Below are 17,014 nucleotides of genomic sequence, written 5' to 3'. Positions count from 1 at the left end.
CAGTAGTTGTGACAGCGAGTCAGCAATGTTCACCTTTCCAGCAATATGAACCACCTTGTACTTGTATTGTTGGAGTCTCAAAACCCATCTTTCGATCCTGGCACATGGTTTGGATCTGGGAGAATGAATCATCAGTTATGGCTCGTGATCCATCAATAATTCAAACTCGATGCCAAACAAGTATGCATGGAATCTTTCACATGCCCACACCAATCCTAGGGCCCCTTTCTCCATCTGAGAATATCTCCTCTCCACATCTGTCAGAGATCTGCTCGCATAAGCAATGATTCTTGGTCCCTCAGCATGCATTTTCACCAGCACTGCTCCTAATTCTACTGGACTAGCATTTGCAATGACTTTCATTGGTGCATTTGGATCATAGTATCCCAGGGTTCGAGCACTTGTCAAGCTGTCTTTCAAAGCTTTGAATGATGCTTTCTGTTCTTCATTAAATCTGAACTGTTCATTCTTTCTGGTTAACTTCCTCAATGGGGTAGCAATGTTCAGGATATACCTCGCACAATAGTTATCAAGTCCCAGAAAACTTCTCACTTCGAGAGCCTTTTGTGATTCACATGCCTCTGCTATTGCTTCTGTCTTGTCTTTGGCAGGATTGATTCCACTGCTCATAAGTTCATGGCCCATGAGCTTTAGCTCTGTCATGCCCAGCAAGCACTTGTCTGCATTTACTGTAAGTCCTGCTGACTGTAATCCAGCCAATACTAATCTCAGCCTCTCGTAATGTTCCTCTCTATTGGCTCCATGAATAATGATGTCATCTGAGATATTGACTGTTCTGGGATTCCTTGCAACACCTTATGAATTTTATGTTGGTAAATCTCTCGTGCCGCATTGATGCCAAATTTCAATCTCTTGTATCGGTAAAGTCCACAATGAGTGACAATAATAGTCGCCTTCCTTGAATCAGGATGAAGCTCCAGCTGGTGGTATCCCCATTTTAATTCTAATTTGCTTGCTTGTTGATAACTCTTGAAAGATTTCATCCACAGTGGGAATTGAGTGACGTTCTTCACTACCGTTTCGTTTACCTGTTGCATATCAAATCAGAGTCTGATGTCACCATTTGGTTTAGGAACTACAACAACAGAGCTTACCCACGGTGTTGGTCCTTCAACTATGACCGTATGATGTCTTGGATAACCATTTCCTTGATCCTTGCCTCAACTTTCCCTCTCAGACCAAAAGGTGTTCTACGTATAGACTGAGTTACAGGCTTCACATTCTCGTCAATTGTTAATCTCACTTGGCAGTTGTGCAATTTCCCAATTCCTTGAAACACTGGTCCAAACTCCTCTCGAAGCTCCGCATAGGATTTCACAGAATTCACTTTCAATCCAGTGTGTCACACCCCCAAGGCTTGGCCAGTTTCTCTGCTCAGAAGAGGCTCACCATCCTCCTCAATCACTACAGATTCCATCTCCATACTCCGATCTCCAGCTCTCACACTCGCAGTGAAACATCCAACAGTTTGAAGTAGGTTTTAAATATGTAAGGATAAAGCTTTTTGACACATTTTTGAGACATGCACTTGATTCACTTTGTCTTCAGTTCCTCTCACAGTGCTCTGCTGATGACATTACTGTCACTGCATGAATCTACAATAATACTCACTTCAACACCCCCAACAATCATCGGAATTTTCTCATGGTTTCTCTTGTTGACAGAAAACATGTATCCATGATTGTTATTCGTGTCCTCACTCACTGCATCTTCTTCAACTCGTCTCACAGTTGTACTACTTCCATGTCTCTTTCCTTTACCTGGTTTGCCAGGCTTCCCACTCTGTTCAGCTTTACTTCTGCACTTCTTGACAAAATGGTCTCTACCCCCACAATTTCTGAATATCTTACCCTTGGCAGGGCAGCAGGCATCTCTTCCAAAGTGCCCCAAGCTTCCACATCTGAAACACTCTCTCTCAGACTTTTGCTGTTTACATTTACGTGTACCTGGATTCTATTGTGTCACTTGATTAACCTCAGATTTTGTTGTGCTGATGGCGAAGTAGGACCTAGTTTCATGCTGTGAACTTGTTCATCCACTGCTTCCAATGCAGCCGCAATTTGCAAAGTGACATCCAAAGTTAAGTCTTCTCTTTCCAGCAGCCTACACCTCAACTTATCGAACTTACAATGTTGGACCACCTGATCCATTATCAGGTTATTTAGATCTGTCACAACATAATTGCACCCATCTGACGCCAGCCTCAAAGGAGTCACAAATTGGGCTATTGTTTCCCCCTGTTTCTGTCTCATCTGACGGAAAACATGTCTTTGGAATGTGGCATTTGGCGTCACCACATAATGGTCCTTCAAAGCTTTCACTGCACATTCATAATTCACCTTTTATCCCATGTCAGGCAACGTCTTGAGAGTCTTCCTCACTGACGCACCCGCATTGAACAGTAATAAGGCCCAGTTGCTGTGCTTTCTGCACCTCCATTGCCCCATCCCAAAACAAACCGCGACTGTCAACATACGCTTCAAACTCCTTCAGCCAACCTTTCCGTTTCACACTGACGGAACTGGTATCACCCGTGGGATCAAACGGCACAATTCTCTGGGCTTCCGACATATTAGTTCTATCAAATGCCATGACTCAATCCTAAATATTGCCAAATTTACCTTGTTGCCAATGTCACATCTCAGGCTGAAATGAATCACACTTGAAATCACAGCTGTAACTTTAACAAAGGTTTAGTAAGTGTTTTATTAAAGACTTCTGCAGAGTTCTTGCTTACTGCTCTCACTGTGGCTACAAAGCTATTTGACCTTACAACAACTCCCAGGTCAGATGCTTTCCCCAAAGCACAAAGCTACTTTCAGTTTCTCTAATACTCAAGCCCATACATAGAATCATGACACTGGCAGCCCTTTAAATATGGCACCAGCATTTCCAGCAGCACAACCTCATGCCGGCATTGTTGCCTGACTGGACGTCTTCACCTTCTGCCAGCAGTTAATCGGCCAGCTGCCACAGAATTCAATTCTCCAGCACATCCCCCGCCCGAGTGGCAGCAGCTCTCGCTTTGGGTCCCAGCAGCGGAAACTCGGGCCTTGCTGCTAAATTCAGCCCATAGTCTCACTGAGAAAATGTCGAGTTTGGTTTCATTCTTGGGTGCTGTCAAAGACTGAAGACTGTGACAGTCGTCATTAATACCCGATTGAAAAAAAATGCATTCAGCAGATACCAAGAATTCTCATCAACATCCCTTTTATTCTTGACAGTTTGGATATTTTTAGTACTTTGACTTCAAGAATGACTGCTGATAGCATCATCAGGAGTGCCGGTTTGATGTACTGGGACTGACAGTGTGAGGCAGTTGAATTATAACATCAGTTGAGGTATAGTCAGTTATTCACTCCAGCTGCTTCAGCTTCAACTGTGTGTGTGTTAATTCATTTCCCTCGCAGCATCAGCCTGAGTAACTCCAGGCCATTGCCCCAATGATGCCATCAATAGCCACAGAAATAAAGAGAAAGATAGAAATAAGAAAATGAATCATTTTCCTTTCCAATTTTCTCCCCTTCTGTCTTGAAGGCAGTGACTCATTCTAAGGCATGATTTTGCATGCGTGGGACCCCTATAATACTTCAACAGCAATCATGGGAGTGTTAGCAGGCTGTGGGTGAGGGGCAGGGGGTCTGACAGTCATCCCTGTTCTTGTGCTCTGTCGATATCTCTGTATATCTGCAGTTGCCACCAGTGGCCAAAGTGGCAGTCAGGAGCAGGAACCAAGACTAGATTCCCACCTCCCCTCAACCCCTTCCTGCTGCCCTGCCTTATTATTGCCTTAGCTGAGAGCAGCGAACGGCAGCGAGTGGATTGACCATTTCCCATCCTTGTGGCTGAGTCCACATCAGTCGCTCAGTTTACCCACAGCATTCAAGTGGCACGAGCCATCAGGTCTCAAGGATAATGACCATTTTTTTGTAAGTGTTCGCATTTTTAAAAAGATTGCAACAACAATATTCATTTAGCACCTTTAACATCATAAAACACCCAAGACGATACACAGGAGCTTTATTAAACAAAATTTGAAACCAAACCACAAGGAGATATTAGGACAGGTGACTAAAAGCATGGTTAAGGAAGGAACATTTTAAAGGAGGACAGAGAGATTTACAGAGGGAATTCCAGATCTTAGGGCCTCGGCAATTAGTTGAAAAGACTGGAAAGCAAGGTAGGGCTGCGAGCACAGGGGTGATGGGTGAACGGGACTCGGTGCGAGTTTGGATATGGGCAGCAGAGTTTTGGATGAGATAAAGTGTGCGGATGGCACAAGGAGGGAGACTGGCGAGAAGAACAGACAGTAACACACCCTGTTCAACTTGCTAATAGTTGGCCATTGATATGTGTTTAAGTGGTTTTAGAAGACTGTAGCTCCCACTGATTCTTTATTGCTTTTTTTAGCAGGAAGAGAAATTGAGATAAATTTCAAGTGATAGAATTCTGAGATCAAATAGTATATGCATGTATCTATATAGACTTGCATTTATACAGGGCTTTTGGCAAGCTCAGGAGGTCACAAAGTACTTTACAACCAATGAAGTACTTTTGAAGTGTAGTCATTTTGTAATGTAGGAAACGTGGTCAGCCAATTTGTACACAGCAGGGCCCCACAAACAGCAATGTTTGAGCAGATAATCTGGTTTAGTGATGTTGGCTGAGTGATAAATATTAGATTTCTCGTGCACATCTTTGAATAGTGCCATTACAGCAGCCTGAGAGGGTAGGCAGGCCTCCCTTTAACATCTCAGCCAAATGATGGCACCTCAGAAAGTGCAGCACTCCCTCAGTAGTTGCACTGAAATGTCAGCCTGGGTTATGTTCTCAAGTCTCTGGAGTAGGACTTGAACCCACAACCTTCTGGCTCAGAGGCAAGATTGCTACTACTGTGATAAGGCTGACACTTGATAATATGTCATAACAGTATAACAAATGTGTCATTATTTCTCTAATTGAACCGTGTGAGAACTCCATTTATAAACATTTATTTTTCAGTGTTGACTTATAGGTGTGCTCTAGGGACCGGAAAGTGCTTTCCTTTCAATCTAGCCCACATAGCTGGCATGGAAGTCATCTTTCTGTACTGGCTATAAGTGTCCAATAGGAAGGGAAGTTGCAGTGATAATTATGTTTGGAGCACATGTTCAACAGCATTTGCTGAGTAAGTTGTTTCACTCTCACTGGCTAATCAATATACTTTTTCCAAATAATCATTTTGAACTGTGAGACGTACTTAATAACAGAATGTTCCAATTCACTATTTGCACAGGTAAGGACAAAATCAACCCAGTTCTCAGTGAGCATTGTCCTAACTGCAGAAAACTGTCTATAATTTGGCACACCATATTGTCAATGTGAAGCAGAATCGGACCATTTGATTCTGTAAAGGATGCCCATCTGAGTTTGGACCTAAAGTGTATTGTTGGAGGAGAGCAAAAAGGAAAGCTTTACTCCGCACCTGGCTATGCCGTGCATGATCTGGGAGTGATTGATGCTGTCACTGCATGCCCCCAAATTAATATATTCCAATCTCGACAGCTAACGTTCCTCACCTTGATGAATACAAAAGAAACACAGCAAAAAATAATGCAATATTCCCTTGTGGGACATCATATGAAAGATTGTGCCATTTTTAATATGAATCTAACTCTTGCTTCCAGGTAACTGAGCTGCACAGCATCAGGAACATAAGCAGGTTGCCCCGAGAGACAAAGAAACATGCTGTGGCAATTATCTTTCATGATGAAACATCAAAGACATTTGCTTGTGAGTCAGGTAAGCAATTACATGTGCATCTACAGTTTGAGGAAATTCAGGCCATTTTGGAAATATAAACCCATCCAGATTAACATGCAAAAAAAAAGGATTGAAAAGTAGAAAATATTTTACTTGTGAGGTAATTTGATGTAGATATTTATAGTAAGGATGAACTGGAGCTATTGATTTTACAGATGTGGTGTCACTTGTTTAACATTAAGCAAAAATTAGCATTACTTTCATTAAACAGTAAAGTCTTATCATTCTCTGACATTGTGTAAATTACGCCTTTGGGATACTATTAATGCATTTTATAAAGTAATTTGTGATGTGGGCTGTGCCTTTTATATAGGGCATTGCCAGTGGCACCAGCTGCCTCACAATTGGCATCATCATGGAAGGCAGGGAATGGGCTAAAAATGTAATTTGTTTGTCATGATGGGATTGTGCTGGGAATCAATGTATTATAATGACTTTGTATGAAGAAAGGGAAGCTGCCGTGATAATTATGTTTGGAGCACTTGTTCTACAGCATTCGTTGAGTAAGTTGTTTCACTCTCACCAGCTAATCAATATACGTTTTCCAAATAATTTTGAACTGTGAGACGTACTTAATAATAGAATGTTACAATTCACTATTTGCACAGGTAAGGGACAGTATCCATCAGGTTGCCTACTAACAGCAGCCTTTAATGGGCTGTTTCTAAATGCTCTATAAGATTTCTAGCCTATTTAAATAGGTATTTTTCACCTGCTTACGCCCCCTCCCACCACTTCATGTGGTATTTCAGAAAGAGTTCTATGAAAAAAATGTTGTAAGGAATGACCTTGTTTCAGTCTTCTTCCCCTCTCAGTTTTTTGTATTCTTAATGGTAGTCCTCAATAACGTATTCTTTTGCCCTTTTTAAAAATCAGTTTCTCACATTTTCTATCTATCCATTTTTGCTAAAATGGTAAAATGATTTTTTTTTCTTGAATATACCAAAAAAAAGGGAATAGAATTACTGGAATGCATAGCTTTTGGGAATGTGATTGTGAGTATAATTTTATCAGCGATGATAACGTAGTAGCGAATCACATTGCACTTGCAATCATTATCCTTTAATGTTTTCTAAGGTGCTGATGAGCCACTTAACCAATGGCAAATGTCAACAGATTCAATTATCAAACTACAGAGTGCACAATTGTTGAAAAAAAAATGTCTGACTTAGGTGGGGGAAACACTCATTTTATGACCAGACCTTGCAGATGCTGGTAAGCACAATGAGAGAGTGACACAAACACATGTTTGGTGGGTTAGATATTGGTTTGTCATACAAAGGACTGCAGACAGTTCCCAACCTCATTATTCTATTTGACCCTGAACTGAGCTTCCAACCTTATATTCTTTCCATCACCAAGACTCATCCGCCTCCATAATGTTGCACGTCTTTGCCTCTGCCTCAGTTCATCTGCTACTGAAACACTCATCTCTGCTTTTGTTACCTCCAGATTCAACTATTCCAATGCTCTCCTGGCCAGCCTCTCATCTTTCGTCCTTCTTAAAGTTGAACTTATCCAAAGCTCTGATGTCTTGACTCTCACCAAGTCTCGTTCAACCATCACTCCTGTGTTTGTTGATCTACATTAGCTCCCAGTCCACCAACAACCAGACTTTAAAATTCTCATCCTTGTGCTAAAATCCCACCATGGTATCTCTCCTCCATATCTCTGTGATCTTCTCTAGCTCTTCAAACCTCTGAGATCTCTGTGCTCCTCCAATTATGCCCTCTTGCGTATCCCTGATTTTCACCGCTCCACCATTGGTGGCTGTGTCTTCAGCTGCCTAGGCTCAAAGTTCTGGAATTCCGTCCGCAAAACTCTTCGTCTTTCCACTTGTTTCACCTTTACGATGCTGCTTAAGACCTACCACTTTGACCAAGAGTTTGGTTATCTGTTCTCATGTCTCCTTCCTTGGTTTGGTGTCAGTGATTTTCTGATTGCACTCCTATGAAGCACCTTGGGAAGTTTTATGTCATTGTAGGTGCTATACAGATGCAAGTTATTGTAAGCTGTTGAATATTAAAACCAGAACAGAGGACATATACGGACATGGAAGAAAAATTGTTTAAGATGTCTGCACTAAAACACTGCACTGACTCAGAGAAATGTTCACAAGGATTTAGGAAGGTATTGGAGGTAAATTGTTAATGTTCCTACTGCCAAATTCCGCTTGATAAGAGAGCTGATCTGACAATCTGACAGAGCACATAACTCCTCAATCGGGCATGCTACTTCCACTAGAAATGAAAATAATAGGGTTTTGCAAATTACATTGTACCTACCTTGATAAGAAAGAGAATATATTGTAGGAACAAATTCCCATGGGCCAAATCACCTTACTTCAAACCCCACTGCTCTCTTGTTTAAAGACAAGCTTAACACATAAGAAAAAGGCAAGTATGGTGGAGCCTAAGATAGCAAGACACTGACTGTATCTCAGGAGTCAATGTTTCATTAATTTGGAAATGCAGAAAGTGTTGACAGCGTGAAGATTGGAGGAGAGCACAGAGCTATTACCAGGTATCACATTAATCATATATTGTGTGATTTACAAGATATGTTAAATCGACCTGTCAATCTGTAATGATTGTACATAAGTGTCTGTGGTAACAATAAAGTGCCCACATGGATAAGTGTGCTCATGTATCCATTGGAGGGTAATTTTGCAAGACTCCCAGCATGGTGCTTCTGTAGCAGTGTGCATAGTAGTGGAGATAGGAATATGTCATTGTTGCTCTAATATTCTGATTTGCATTTGCTTTAATGAGGATGAGTGCTGGAGTGAATCATTTCAAAATGATCCCGTCCATAATGTATCACCTGCTGTCTCCACACTAAGCCTTTTTATCCCCAAGCTTGTAGGTCATTTTGACCCTTGAATTATGAGGGAATAAATTAATGACTCATCCAAAGGTTCGTATGTTGAATACAGTTTATTTATTCGAACACCCGATTATAGATTTTAAACTGCACCGCAATTCCTTTACTGCTCTACTCCTAGCACTAGAATGCTCTAACAATATCTAACAATAGAATTCGCTAGCACTACAATGCTCAAATATGTTATAAGTAACTGGTTATACAGTCACTTTGAAGAGACCAGTTTCTGTTGAATGTTGATCTCTTTCTGATGCTTGGCCGGGTTTCCTCCCGTTGATTATCTCCTTCCGACACTCTTGTTGGGTTCCCTCCTTTATGACTGCAATGCTGGTCTCTCTCAACTGCAGTACCGAAATTTAAAAGTCACTGTCTTATATACAGCAGAAGTCCCTCCCAGTAATTTTCCATTCTGTCCGAAGCTGCGAGTAGGCGTTCTTTCAATTTTTGACTCAAGTTGGCTGAGTTGGCAATCTTCTGGATACGAAACTCCAAAATATTTCAAGCACTAATGTCTGTGTGGCCTTGCTGCCTTCTGATAGGGCTGTCTGAAAAATGTCTCACAGTTCAGCAACCTTTTAAATGAAAAACAACCAGCGCTGCTTCCAGCTCTGCATTTTTCTCAAAGCATGCTGGTTAAGTGTCGAGCTAGTAATTAAGTCAATTTGCTTCTTTTCCTTACACTGTGAACCACCACCTGTGTCCAAAGAGCATCACACACTTCAGCACCAAGTGTCACAGCTTCCATTTGAAGTAGACACCGGCACAGAATCATATGCAGTAGGAGAAGCAGATAGTGATGTTGATAGGAAAGCATAGAGTGGGATATCGAGCATTGAGACCCAGGTAGCAGCAGTAGTTGTGATTGAATGACGACCAGACAAAGTTCAAAGGCCTAGCATGCTCAGTGCCTCCACTTAGTTCAATAGGAATATAAACCTTATTGGTCTACTTCAAAACTGAGGCTGATACAGCAACAACATTCATCTGAGAAATCATGTGCCTCCTTGCACACGACATTGAAACATATGTCAGACAAACCCCCCCACATGCCAAGTCTGAGGCACACATTATTTTGCCACATGAACAAAAACTTAACATCACAAGCCTTGACTGGAAGGACATTTGCATAGTACCAGACAATGTTGAAACAATGGGGACCCAGCAATTCCTTCTCCAATACACAGAAGTGGTCAGACCAGCTTTAGTCACATGACTATCTGGCTATTGCAGAGAATTTGAACTTTCAACAAAGGATTTTGAAGAGACTGTTCCATATAAGGAGCTAGTCACATGACTAACCTTCTGGGCAACCTGGGAGTGTTTTTTGAATTTGAACTTCTAGCAAAGGGATTGAAATACAGACTGTCGTGTGCTCATGGACTGAGAATATCCCCTCTCCTGTCTGCCTGTTTCATCTCTTTCTGCAACACTGAATCTTGTAAAAACATGTGAGACTCAAAGAGAGAAAGGTTTCCTCAGTGAACAAGGTTTTTAAAAAGACTACTGGGCCCCAACGAAACGCAAGGCCATATCTTCAATCAAAGACTACAGCGAGCTCGAGAAACAGTAGCAAGATATTGCCTCAAACTGTTCTACTTATCTTTTCTTCTGCTCTTTTCTGTCCCTATCTGCATGTTTATATCGCATGTGCATGCTAGCGTGGACGTATCGTATATCTGTAGACGTGAATCGTATTAGAGTTTAAGTTTAAGGTTTAATAAATTTAATCTTTCTGCTTTAAACCAAAGAAATCCTGTTTGTTCTCATTTCTTTGCCTTATAATTGGAATGCACCTCTTGATGCAACCATAGTGACATACTTGGAGATAGTTACAGGCAAACACAAGCGCAGAGTTCTGAAACCTCCAAAATGTCCACTTTTCTAAACACTTCGTCCTGAATCATAATAATTAGCTAACTTCCTTCAAGTTATCCATAGCAGTGTGAAATACTATAGGCTGTTGCAGATAATAATTTTGTTCATCTGGAATTTTATTCATAGGGAGTTTATTAATATTTTGACATCAGATAACTAATGCAATGCTTTCGTGTCAGATTGTCTATAACATACCACTTTCATTTACCGGGATAGTGGCCATATCAACTCATCGACTAATTACCTGATCAATTACATATTTCAGTGAGCTCTTAATTGGCTGTTAACAACAAAACAATTAAACTTATAAAACTTGAGAACCTTGAAGTGTTCAACCGTTCTGTTTTTAACTGCTGTACACTTGACTGTGTGTTGGCTCATATATTTCACAGTTGATATCTCCACCTGAATTCTAAGAAACTAAAAGTCTGGAAGAAGTTTTCCTCACCTGCTTTGCCTTTACGCTTAACACTAGAAAAAAATGAACTCCATGTGGACCGTTTCCATGTCATTTACATAATTATTGTCCTGCATTGTGCTTTGCCTTTGTAAATGTTCTAATTATGAATCACTTTGATCATGGCATACTTGATTTGGGCTTAACATTAAATATTTTCTGCATTGTGGATCAGCAAGCAATGAAATGGGGATTCTATGTAACTCCAAGCGTACTGCCCTACTGATAAATAGGGTTAATTGTTGGGCCTGGGCTGTGTTATCTCAGTACAGTACTGAATGAAAGATCAGAGGGTCACAGAAACTGTTGTTGCATCAGAAAATAGTTGTAAAAAAAATAGCTAGCATCAGCTGTAAACCATGAGCCTCTACACCCTCTGCACTCTGAACCCCCCACTCTCTCTCCTCTTGCTCCACTGACAATACCTGTGATGCTCACGCTCCCTGAGAGAAAACGCCACTGCTCACTTTTTGCATTTTTGTCACGATCCTTCAAAATCTTTTCCTGTGTAAAGCTCACTAATTCTAGGAATACTGGACAAACCCGTCAGTAATGACCTTTAATATGTTACATCGGCCTTTTTCCTCACTTTTTAAATCTTTTTTTAAAATTATTTTGTTTTGGTTGGGTTGCCTAAGAGTAACTTAACCATAACTAAATTGTCCATTTTTTATTAACCACTCTTTTCTGTTTTTCGACCAAGATTAGCTTGTACAGGAATATCTTATTTACAGCTGGGTCACTCATGTGCCTTAGTTAGCATCAACTCCCCAGTTGCACCATATTGCTAAGATTTCAGCAGTCTGCAATCCAGATCAATCTTCTCAGTACTCTTTTTAACCTCATTGCAACCAGCAGTAACATGTGAATACAGTTGTCTGGTTGTATGAAACTTCAGTTGGTTGCAATAGGCAACGCTAGTAATTTACTTTTCAAATTACTTTAGAATGATGAGTAGTCAAAAAGATGACCCTTTATAATTTTAAATTAAATGTTTAAGTGTTTGTAAATTAACTACCCTCAGCTACCTCTAATTCTCTCTTTCTCTCTCTCCTGCCCTCACGACATTTTTATTATCCCTATGTCCAGGTTGAGCCTATGTACAGCTGTTTTCCATGCTGCCCTCTGCAGGAGGCCAATGGTTTTACATGTGTTGCTGCAACCAACCTTCCATGATCCACTCGCTGCTGCTTTCCACCACATTACTGCAGTTGCTTTTCCCAACGATTGATTCAATGCAGACAAAAGCCGCTTATGTGGACATTAAACACAGAAACAATACCTGTAGCACCAATTTCGAGAATGCACTCGACTGAAAAAAAACGAATTGTCAGCGCTTGCATCCAGAATGATTAAGCAAGAACTGAACACCTAGTTTAAATATAGAACAATGGAAACATTGTGTACATCCCAACCATTCACATGTCTACTTTTTCCCCTAGTTCAAAAAACATCGGCTGGAATTGCCTGTGCATTTGCGCCCAGAGACACGTGCATTTGGGCTGCAAACCAAATATCTGGCCTAAAAGACAGTGGGATTTTGGGTGTTAATGAGTAATGCATAGAAGTACAATATGCCAAAATCTCTATTTAATCTTTTATGATCATCTGCTGATCCCTCCACCTGAATGCTTCACCTCCCATAATAATGACCCCATCCCCAAATTACAGAACTTGATATACATGTGTCCTGCTTGCTCAGAACCACTCTTCAAATTGCAACCAGATTTTCCGGTGCAACAGGAATAAAGTCACATTTCCTAGGGAAAAGTTTCGCTATCCGAGCGCAAGTTGCACTCAAAAGTGCACCAGCTTTCCGAATTGAACTTTCGGTTCAAGTTTCCGCTCAAATGCACATATTGAATGGTTCTGTTTTTTCCTGAATTTTAGCCACAAAATGAGCTGTGAGGAAGTGCGTGCAGTTTCAGGTCAAAGATAAAACACAAGCTGGGTAATTTAGGTGGTAAACCAGGGAAGTCAAGGTTAGATGGAATAGAGATTGAATAGAGATGTTTAACAGGCGGCTGAATCAGTTTCACCCATTTTATATTATCGCCCAAAGTCAAACTTAGCCCCAAAGCTGTTCCACGGAAAACTTTGGGATCAATCAGGTTTAACCAGAAAGAGAATTTTGGGGGAAAAAGGCATGTTATTTGAAGTAATTAATAAAGGTTTACAACTGTCTTCACCCAAGTATTGTGGAAGTTGACTATTAACTGCTTCCTCAGTCTTCTGTCCCATGGAGCTTTGTTTCAGCATCTGGCAATGATGCAAGTGATGCACTCCTCGCCACTGCTGTCCACTGTTACGAGGGGAGATGAAGCCCCCTACCCCACACCCATTAACATACCGAGGAGGCTGCTCCATGCATCTGACCACAACTGCAGGAGGCCGATATTGACATTTCCATGTTTTGTCACTTTTAATCCGAATGGTGCAATTCATCATTTGGAAGATTAACAGATCCCATCATGTTGAGCCCTGAAATTTATAATTATAAAGTGCTCACAAAGTTACAGCTCAGTTAAATTCACCACGTAGCAGGAGCTGCGCAGCAACAAGATGACGAGAAACTCACAAGATGAAGTGCCAATTTATGATGCACTGATGAATTAAAGGGAGGATACTGAGGTGTATGGTAATGCCATTGAACATTAAGGGGAAATGGTTAGATTCTGTCTTGTTTGAGGTAGTCATTGCCTGGCACTTGTGTGGCGCGAATGTTACTTGCTACTTATCAGCCCAAACCTGGATGTTGTCCGAGTCTTACTGCATGTGGACATGGGTTGCTTCAGTATCTGCGGAATCGTGAATGGTGTTGAACATTGTGCAATCATCAGCGAACATCCCCACTTCTAACCTTATGAAGGAGGGAAGGTCATTGATGAAGCAGCTGATGTCCTGGAGCTGAGATGATTGACCTCCAATGACCACAGGCTTTGCGCTAGGTACGACTCCAACCAGCGGAGAGTTTACCCCCGATTCCCATTGACCCCAGTTTTGCAAGGGCTCCTTGCTGCCATACTCAGGCAAATGCTGTCTTGATGTCAAGGGCAGTCACTCTCACCTCACCTCTGGAGTTCAGCTCTTTTGTCTATGTTTGGACCAAGGCTGTAATGAGGTCAGGAGCTGAGCGGCCCTGGCAGATGTGAGGTGAGAATGACTATCCTTGACATCAAGGTAGAATTTGAAAACTGGAGTCCACTGGTTGGAGTCATATCTAGCACAAAGGAAGTTGGTTGTGGCTGGTCCAGTTCATGTTCTGGTCAATGGCAACCCCCAGGATGTTGATAGTGGGGGATTCAGCGATGTTAATGCCATTGAACATGAAGGGGAGATGGTTAGATTCTCTCTTGATGGTCATTGCCTGGCGCGAATGTTACTTGGGGCCAAATTATAAATAAACAAGTTAATTTATAGCACATATGATGTGAACGAAAGCAATGATTTCAATGAACTTGAATGTATTCCCTAACAGTCCTTGTCACATATATAATAACAAAGCATGTCACATTATCTCTATTAGTAAGGTAAAAACACTTTCGAACTATGTGCATAGTTATATACGTGCATATTAAAAGGCTGGTTAACAAAATTGATGCTCATGTAATAGGAGGGTCAGTGTCAGTTTGGATAAAAAATTGGCTTAAGGACATAAAAGAGCGAGTTGTGGTAAATAGTTATTTTTTGGACTGGAGGATGGTAGACAGTAGTATTATATTGGAATACAGAGTAACATTTCAAAATTTGCAGATGATACCAAACTTGGAGGAATGGAAAGCTGTGAGGATAATACAAATCGACTGCAACAAGACATATATAGGCTAGCAGAATGGGCAGACAAGTGGCAGATGGAATTGAATGAAAATTAAATTAAAGAGAAATTTGAGGTGATGCATTTTGGCAGAAGGGATAGGGAGAGGCTGTGGGAACATAGGAGCAGGAGTAGGCCATTCAGCCCATCAAGCTTGTTCCGCCATTCAATACGATCTGATCATCCACTTCAATGCCTTTTTCCCACACTATCCTCATATCCCTTATGTCATTTGTATTTAGAAATCTGTCAACCTCTGCTTTAAAGATACTCATTGACTGAGCTTCCACAGCCCTTTGGGGCAGGGAATTCCAAAGTTTCACAACCCTCTGAGTAAAGAAATTTCTCCTATATTGCGTGCAATTCTGGTCGCCACACTACCAGAAGGACGTGGAGGCTTTGGAGAGGGTACAGAGGAGGTTTACCAGGATGTTGCCTGGTCTGGGGGGGATTAGCTATGAGGAGAGGTTGGAAAAACTCTGATTGTTTTCACTGGAACGACGGAGGTGGAGGGGTGACATGATAGAGGTTTACAAAGTTATGAGTGGTATGGACAGAGTGGATAGTCAGAAGCTTTTTCCCAGGGTGGAAGAGTCAGTTACTAGGGGACATGGGTTTAAGGTGCGAGGGGCAAAGTTTAGAGGGGATGTGCGAGGCAAGTTTTTTACACAGAGGGTGGTGAGTGCCTGGAACTTGCTGCCGGGGGAGGTGGTGGAAGCAGATACGATAGCGACGTTTAAGAGACATCTTGACAAATATATGAATAGGAAGGGAATAGAGGGATATGGGCCCCGGAAGTGCAGAAGGTGTTAGTTTAGGCAGGCATCAAGATCGGCGCAGGCTTGGAGGGCCGAATGGCCTGTTCCTGTGCTGTACCGTATTGTTCTTTGTTCTATATAGACTTACTGGTGCAGTTCTAAAGAGTGTGCAGAGACAGAAGGATCTGGGGGTTCCTGTGCATAGATCTTTAACGATCCAGGACAGAGAGTCCTGAGAGTGGTCTACAAAGCATATGGGTTCTTGGGCTTCATAAATAGAGGTATTGAGTACAAAAGCAGGGAAGTTATGCTGAAACTTTATAAAGTTCTGGATAGGTCACAACTAGAGTATTGCGCCCAGTTCTGGTCGCCACACTTTAGGAAGGATGTGAGCTCCCTTGAGAGGGTGCAGAGAAGATTTACCAAAATGATTCCAGGGATGAGGAATTTTAGCTGCAAGGTTAGTTTTGTGAAGCTGGGGTTGTTCTGCTTAGAGCAAAGGAGATTGAGGGGAAATTTGATAGAGGTGTAGAAGATTATGACAGGTTTAGATAAAGTAGACAAAAAAAAGCTTTTCCCGTTAGCTGATGGTACAAGGACTAGAGGGCACAGATTTAAGGTTTTGAACAAGAGGTGCGGGGGGATGTGAGGAAGAACTTTTTCATGCAGTGAGTGGTAATGACCTGGAACTCGCTGCTTATATGGGTGGTGAAGGCAAAGGCAATCTGATTTCAAAAGGAAATTGGATGGACACTCGAAGGAAATAAACTTACAGGGCTACGGGGATAGAGCGGGAAGTGGGACTGACTGGATTGCTCTACGGAGAGTTGGCGTGGACTCTATGGGCTGAATGGCCTCCTTCTGTGCCATAAATGATTCGATAAAAACACTTTTCAGACAAATGCTTTTTTGGAATATATTTGCTTTCTCTCTCTGGGTTTGATTTTCTTACCAGTAGTAGCAGTGGTGATCTGCCCAAGGGCAGGTCCTCTGCTCATTTCTCCACACCTCATGGTTCTGCGCATTCCCCTTCAGTTGCTCGTAAGAGCCTCCCATTTTTTAATTTCCATGGAAAGTGAGCAATATAAATAGGGAAAAAGTACATGAGGTGATTTTCCATTGCCTTCCTCTTGTCGAAGGATCCTCTGTCTGTAAGCAGCCATTGTCCTTCGAGGTTCTAGCTCTTCCTCCATCACCACCACAAATGCACTGGTTCCGTTCATTGGTCATGGCTCATAACCCTGAGGATGGGACCCTTACCTGGGCAACTTGCAAAAGGGCAGGGACGATCACCCCCTGAGTGAAGGTGGCAGGACAGATAAATAGAGTGGTGAAGAAGGCATATGGAATGCCTTCCTTTATTGGCCGAGGTATAGAATACAAAAGCAGGGATGTAATGCTGGA

At 41.8% G+C, this 17,014-nt stretch overlaps 1 protein-coding gene across 4 annotated transcripts in view; it reads left to right on the top strand.

Moving 5' to 3' along the window:
• dok6 (docking protein 6) overlaps window positions 1-17,014 on the top strand; it is a 506,642-nt gene that overhangs the window by 278,496 nt on the left and 211,132 nt on the right. For all 4 annotated transcript variants that reach the window (XR_010975088.1, XR_010975089.1, XM_068032346.1 and 1 more), the window contains exon 3: window positions 5,688-5,802. Coding sequence is in view for 2 of the 4 variants with exons in the window: in XM_068032346.1 (XP_067888447.1) it covers window positions 5,688-5,802 (115 nt within the window). In the remaining 2 variants the exon portion in view is untranslated. The remainder of the gene's footprint in view (window positions 1-5,687; window positions 5,803-17,014) is intronic.

This window comes from Heterodontus francisci, chromosome 5 (assembly GCF_036365525.1).
Source record: "Heterodontus francisci isolate sHetFra1 chromosome 5, sHetFra1.hap1, whole genome shotgun sequence".
Classification (NCBI taxonomy): Eukaryota; Metazoa; Chordata; class Chondrichthyes; order Heterodontiformes; family Heterodontidae; genus Heterodontus; species Heterodontus francisci.
This window is presented reverse-complemented; position numbering and strand designations above follow the sequence as displayed.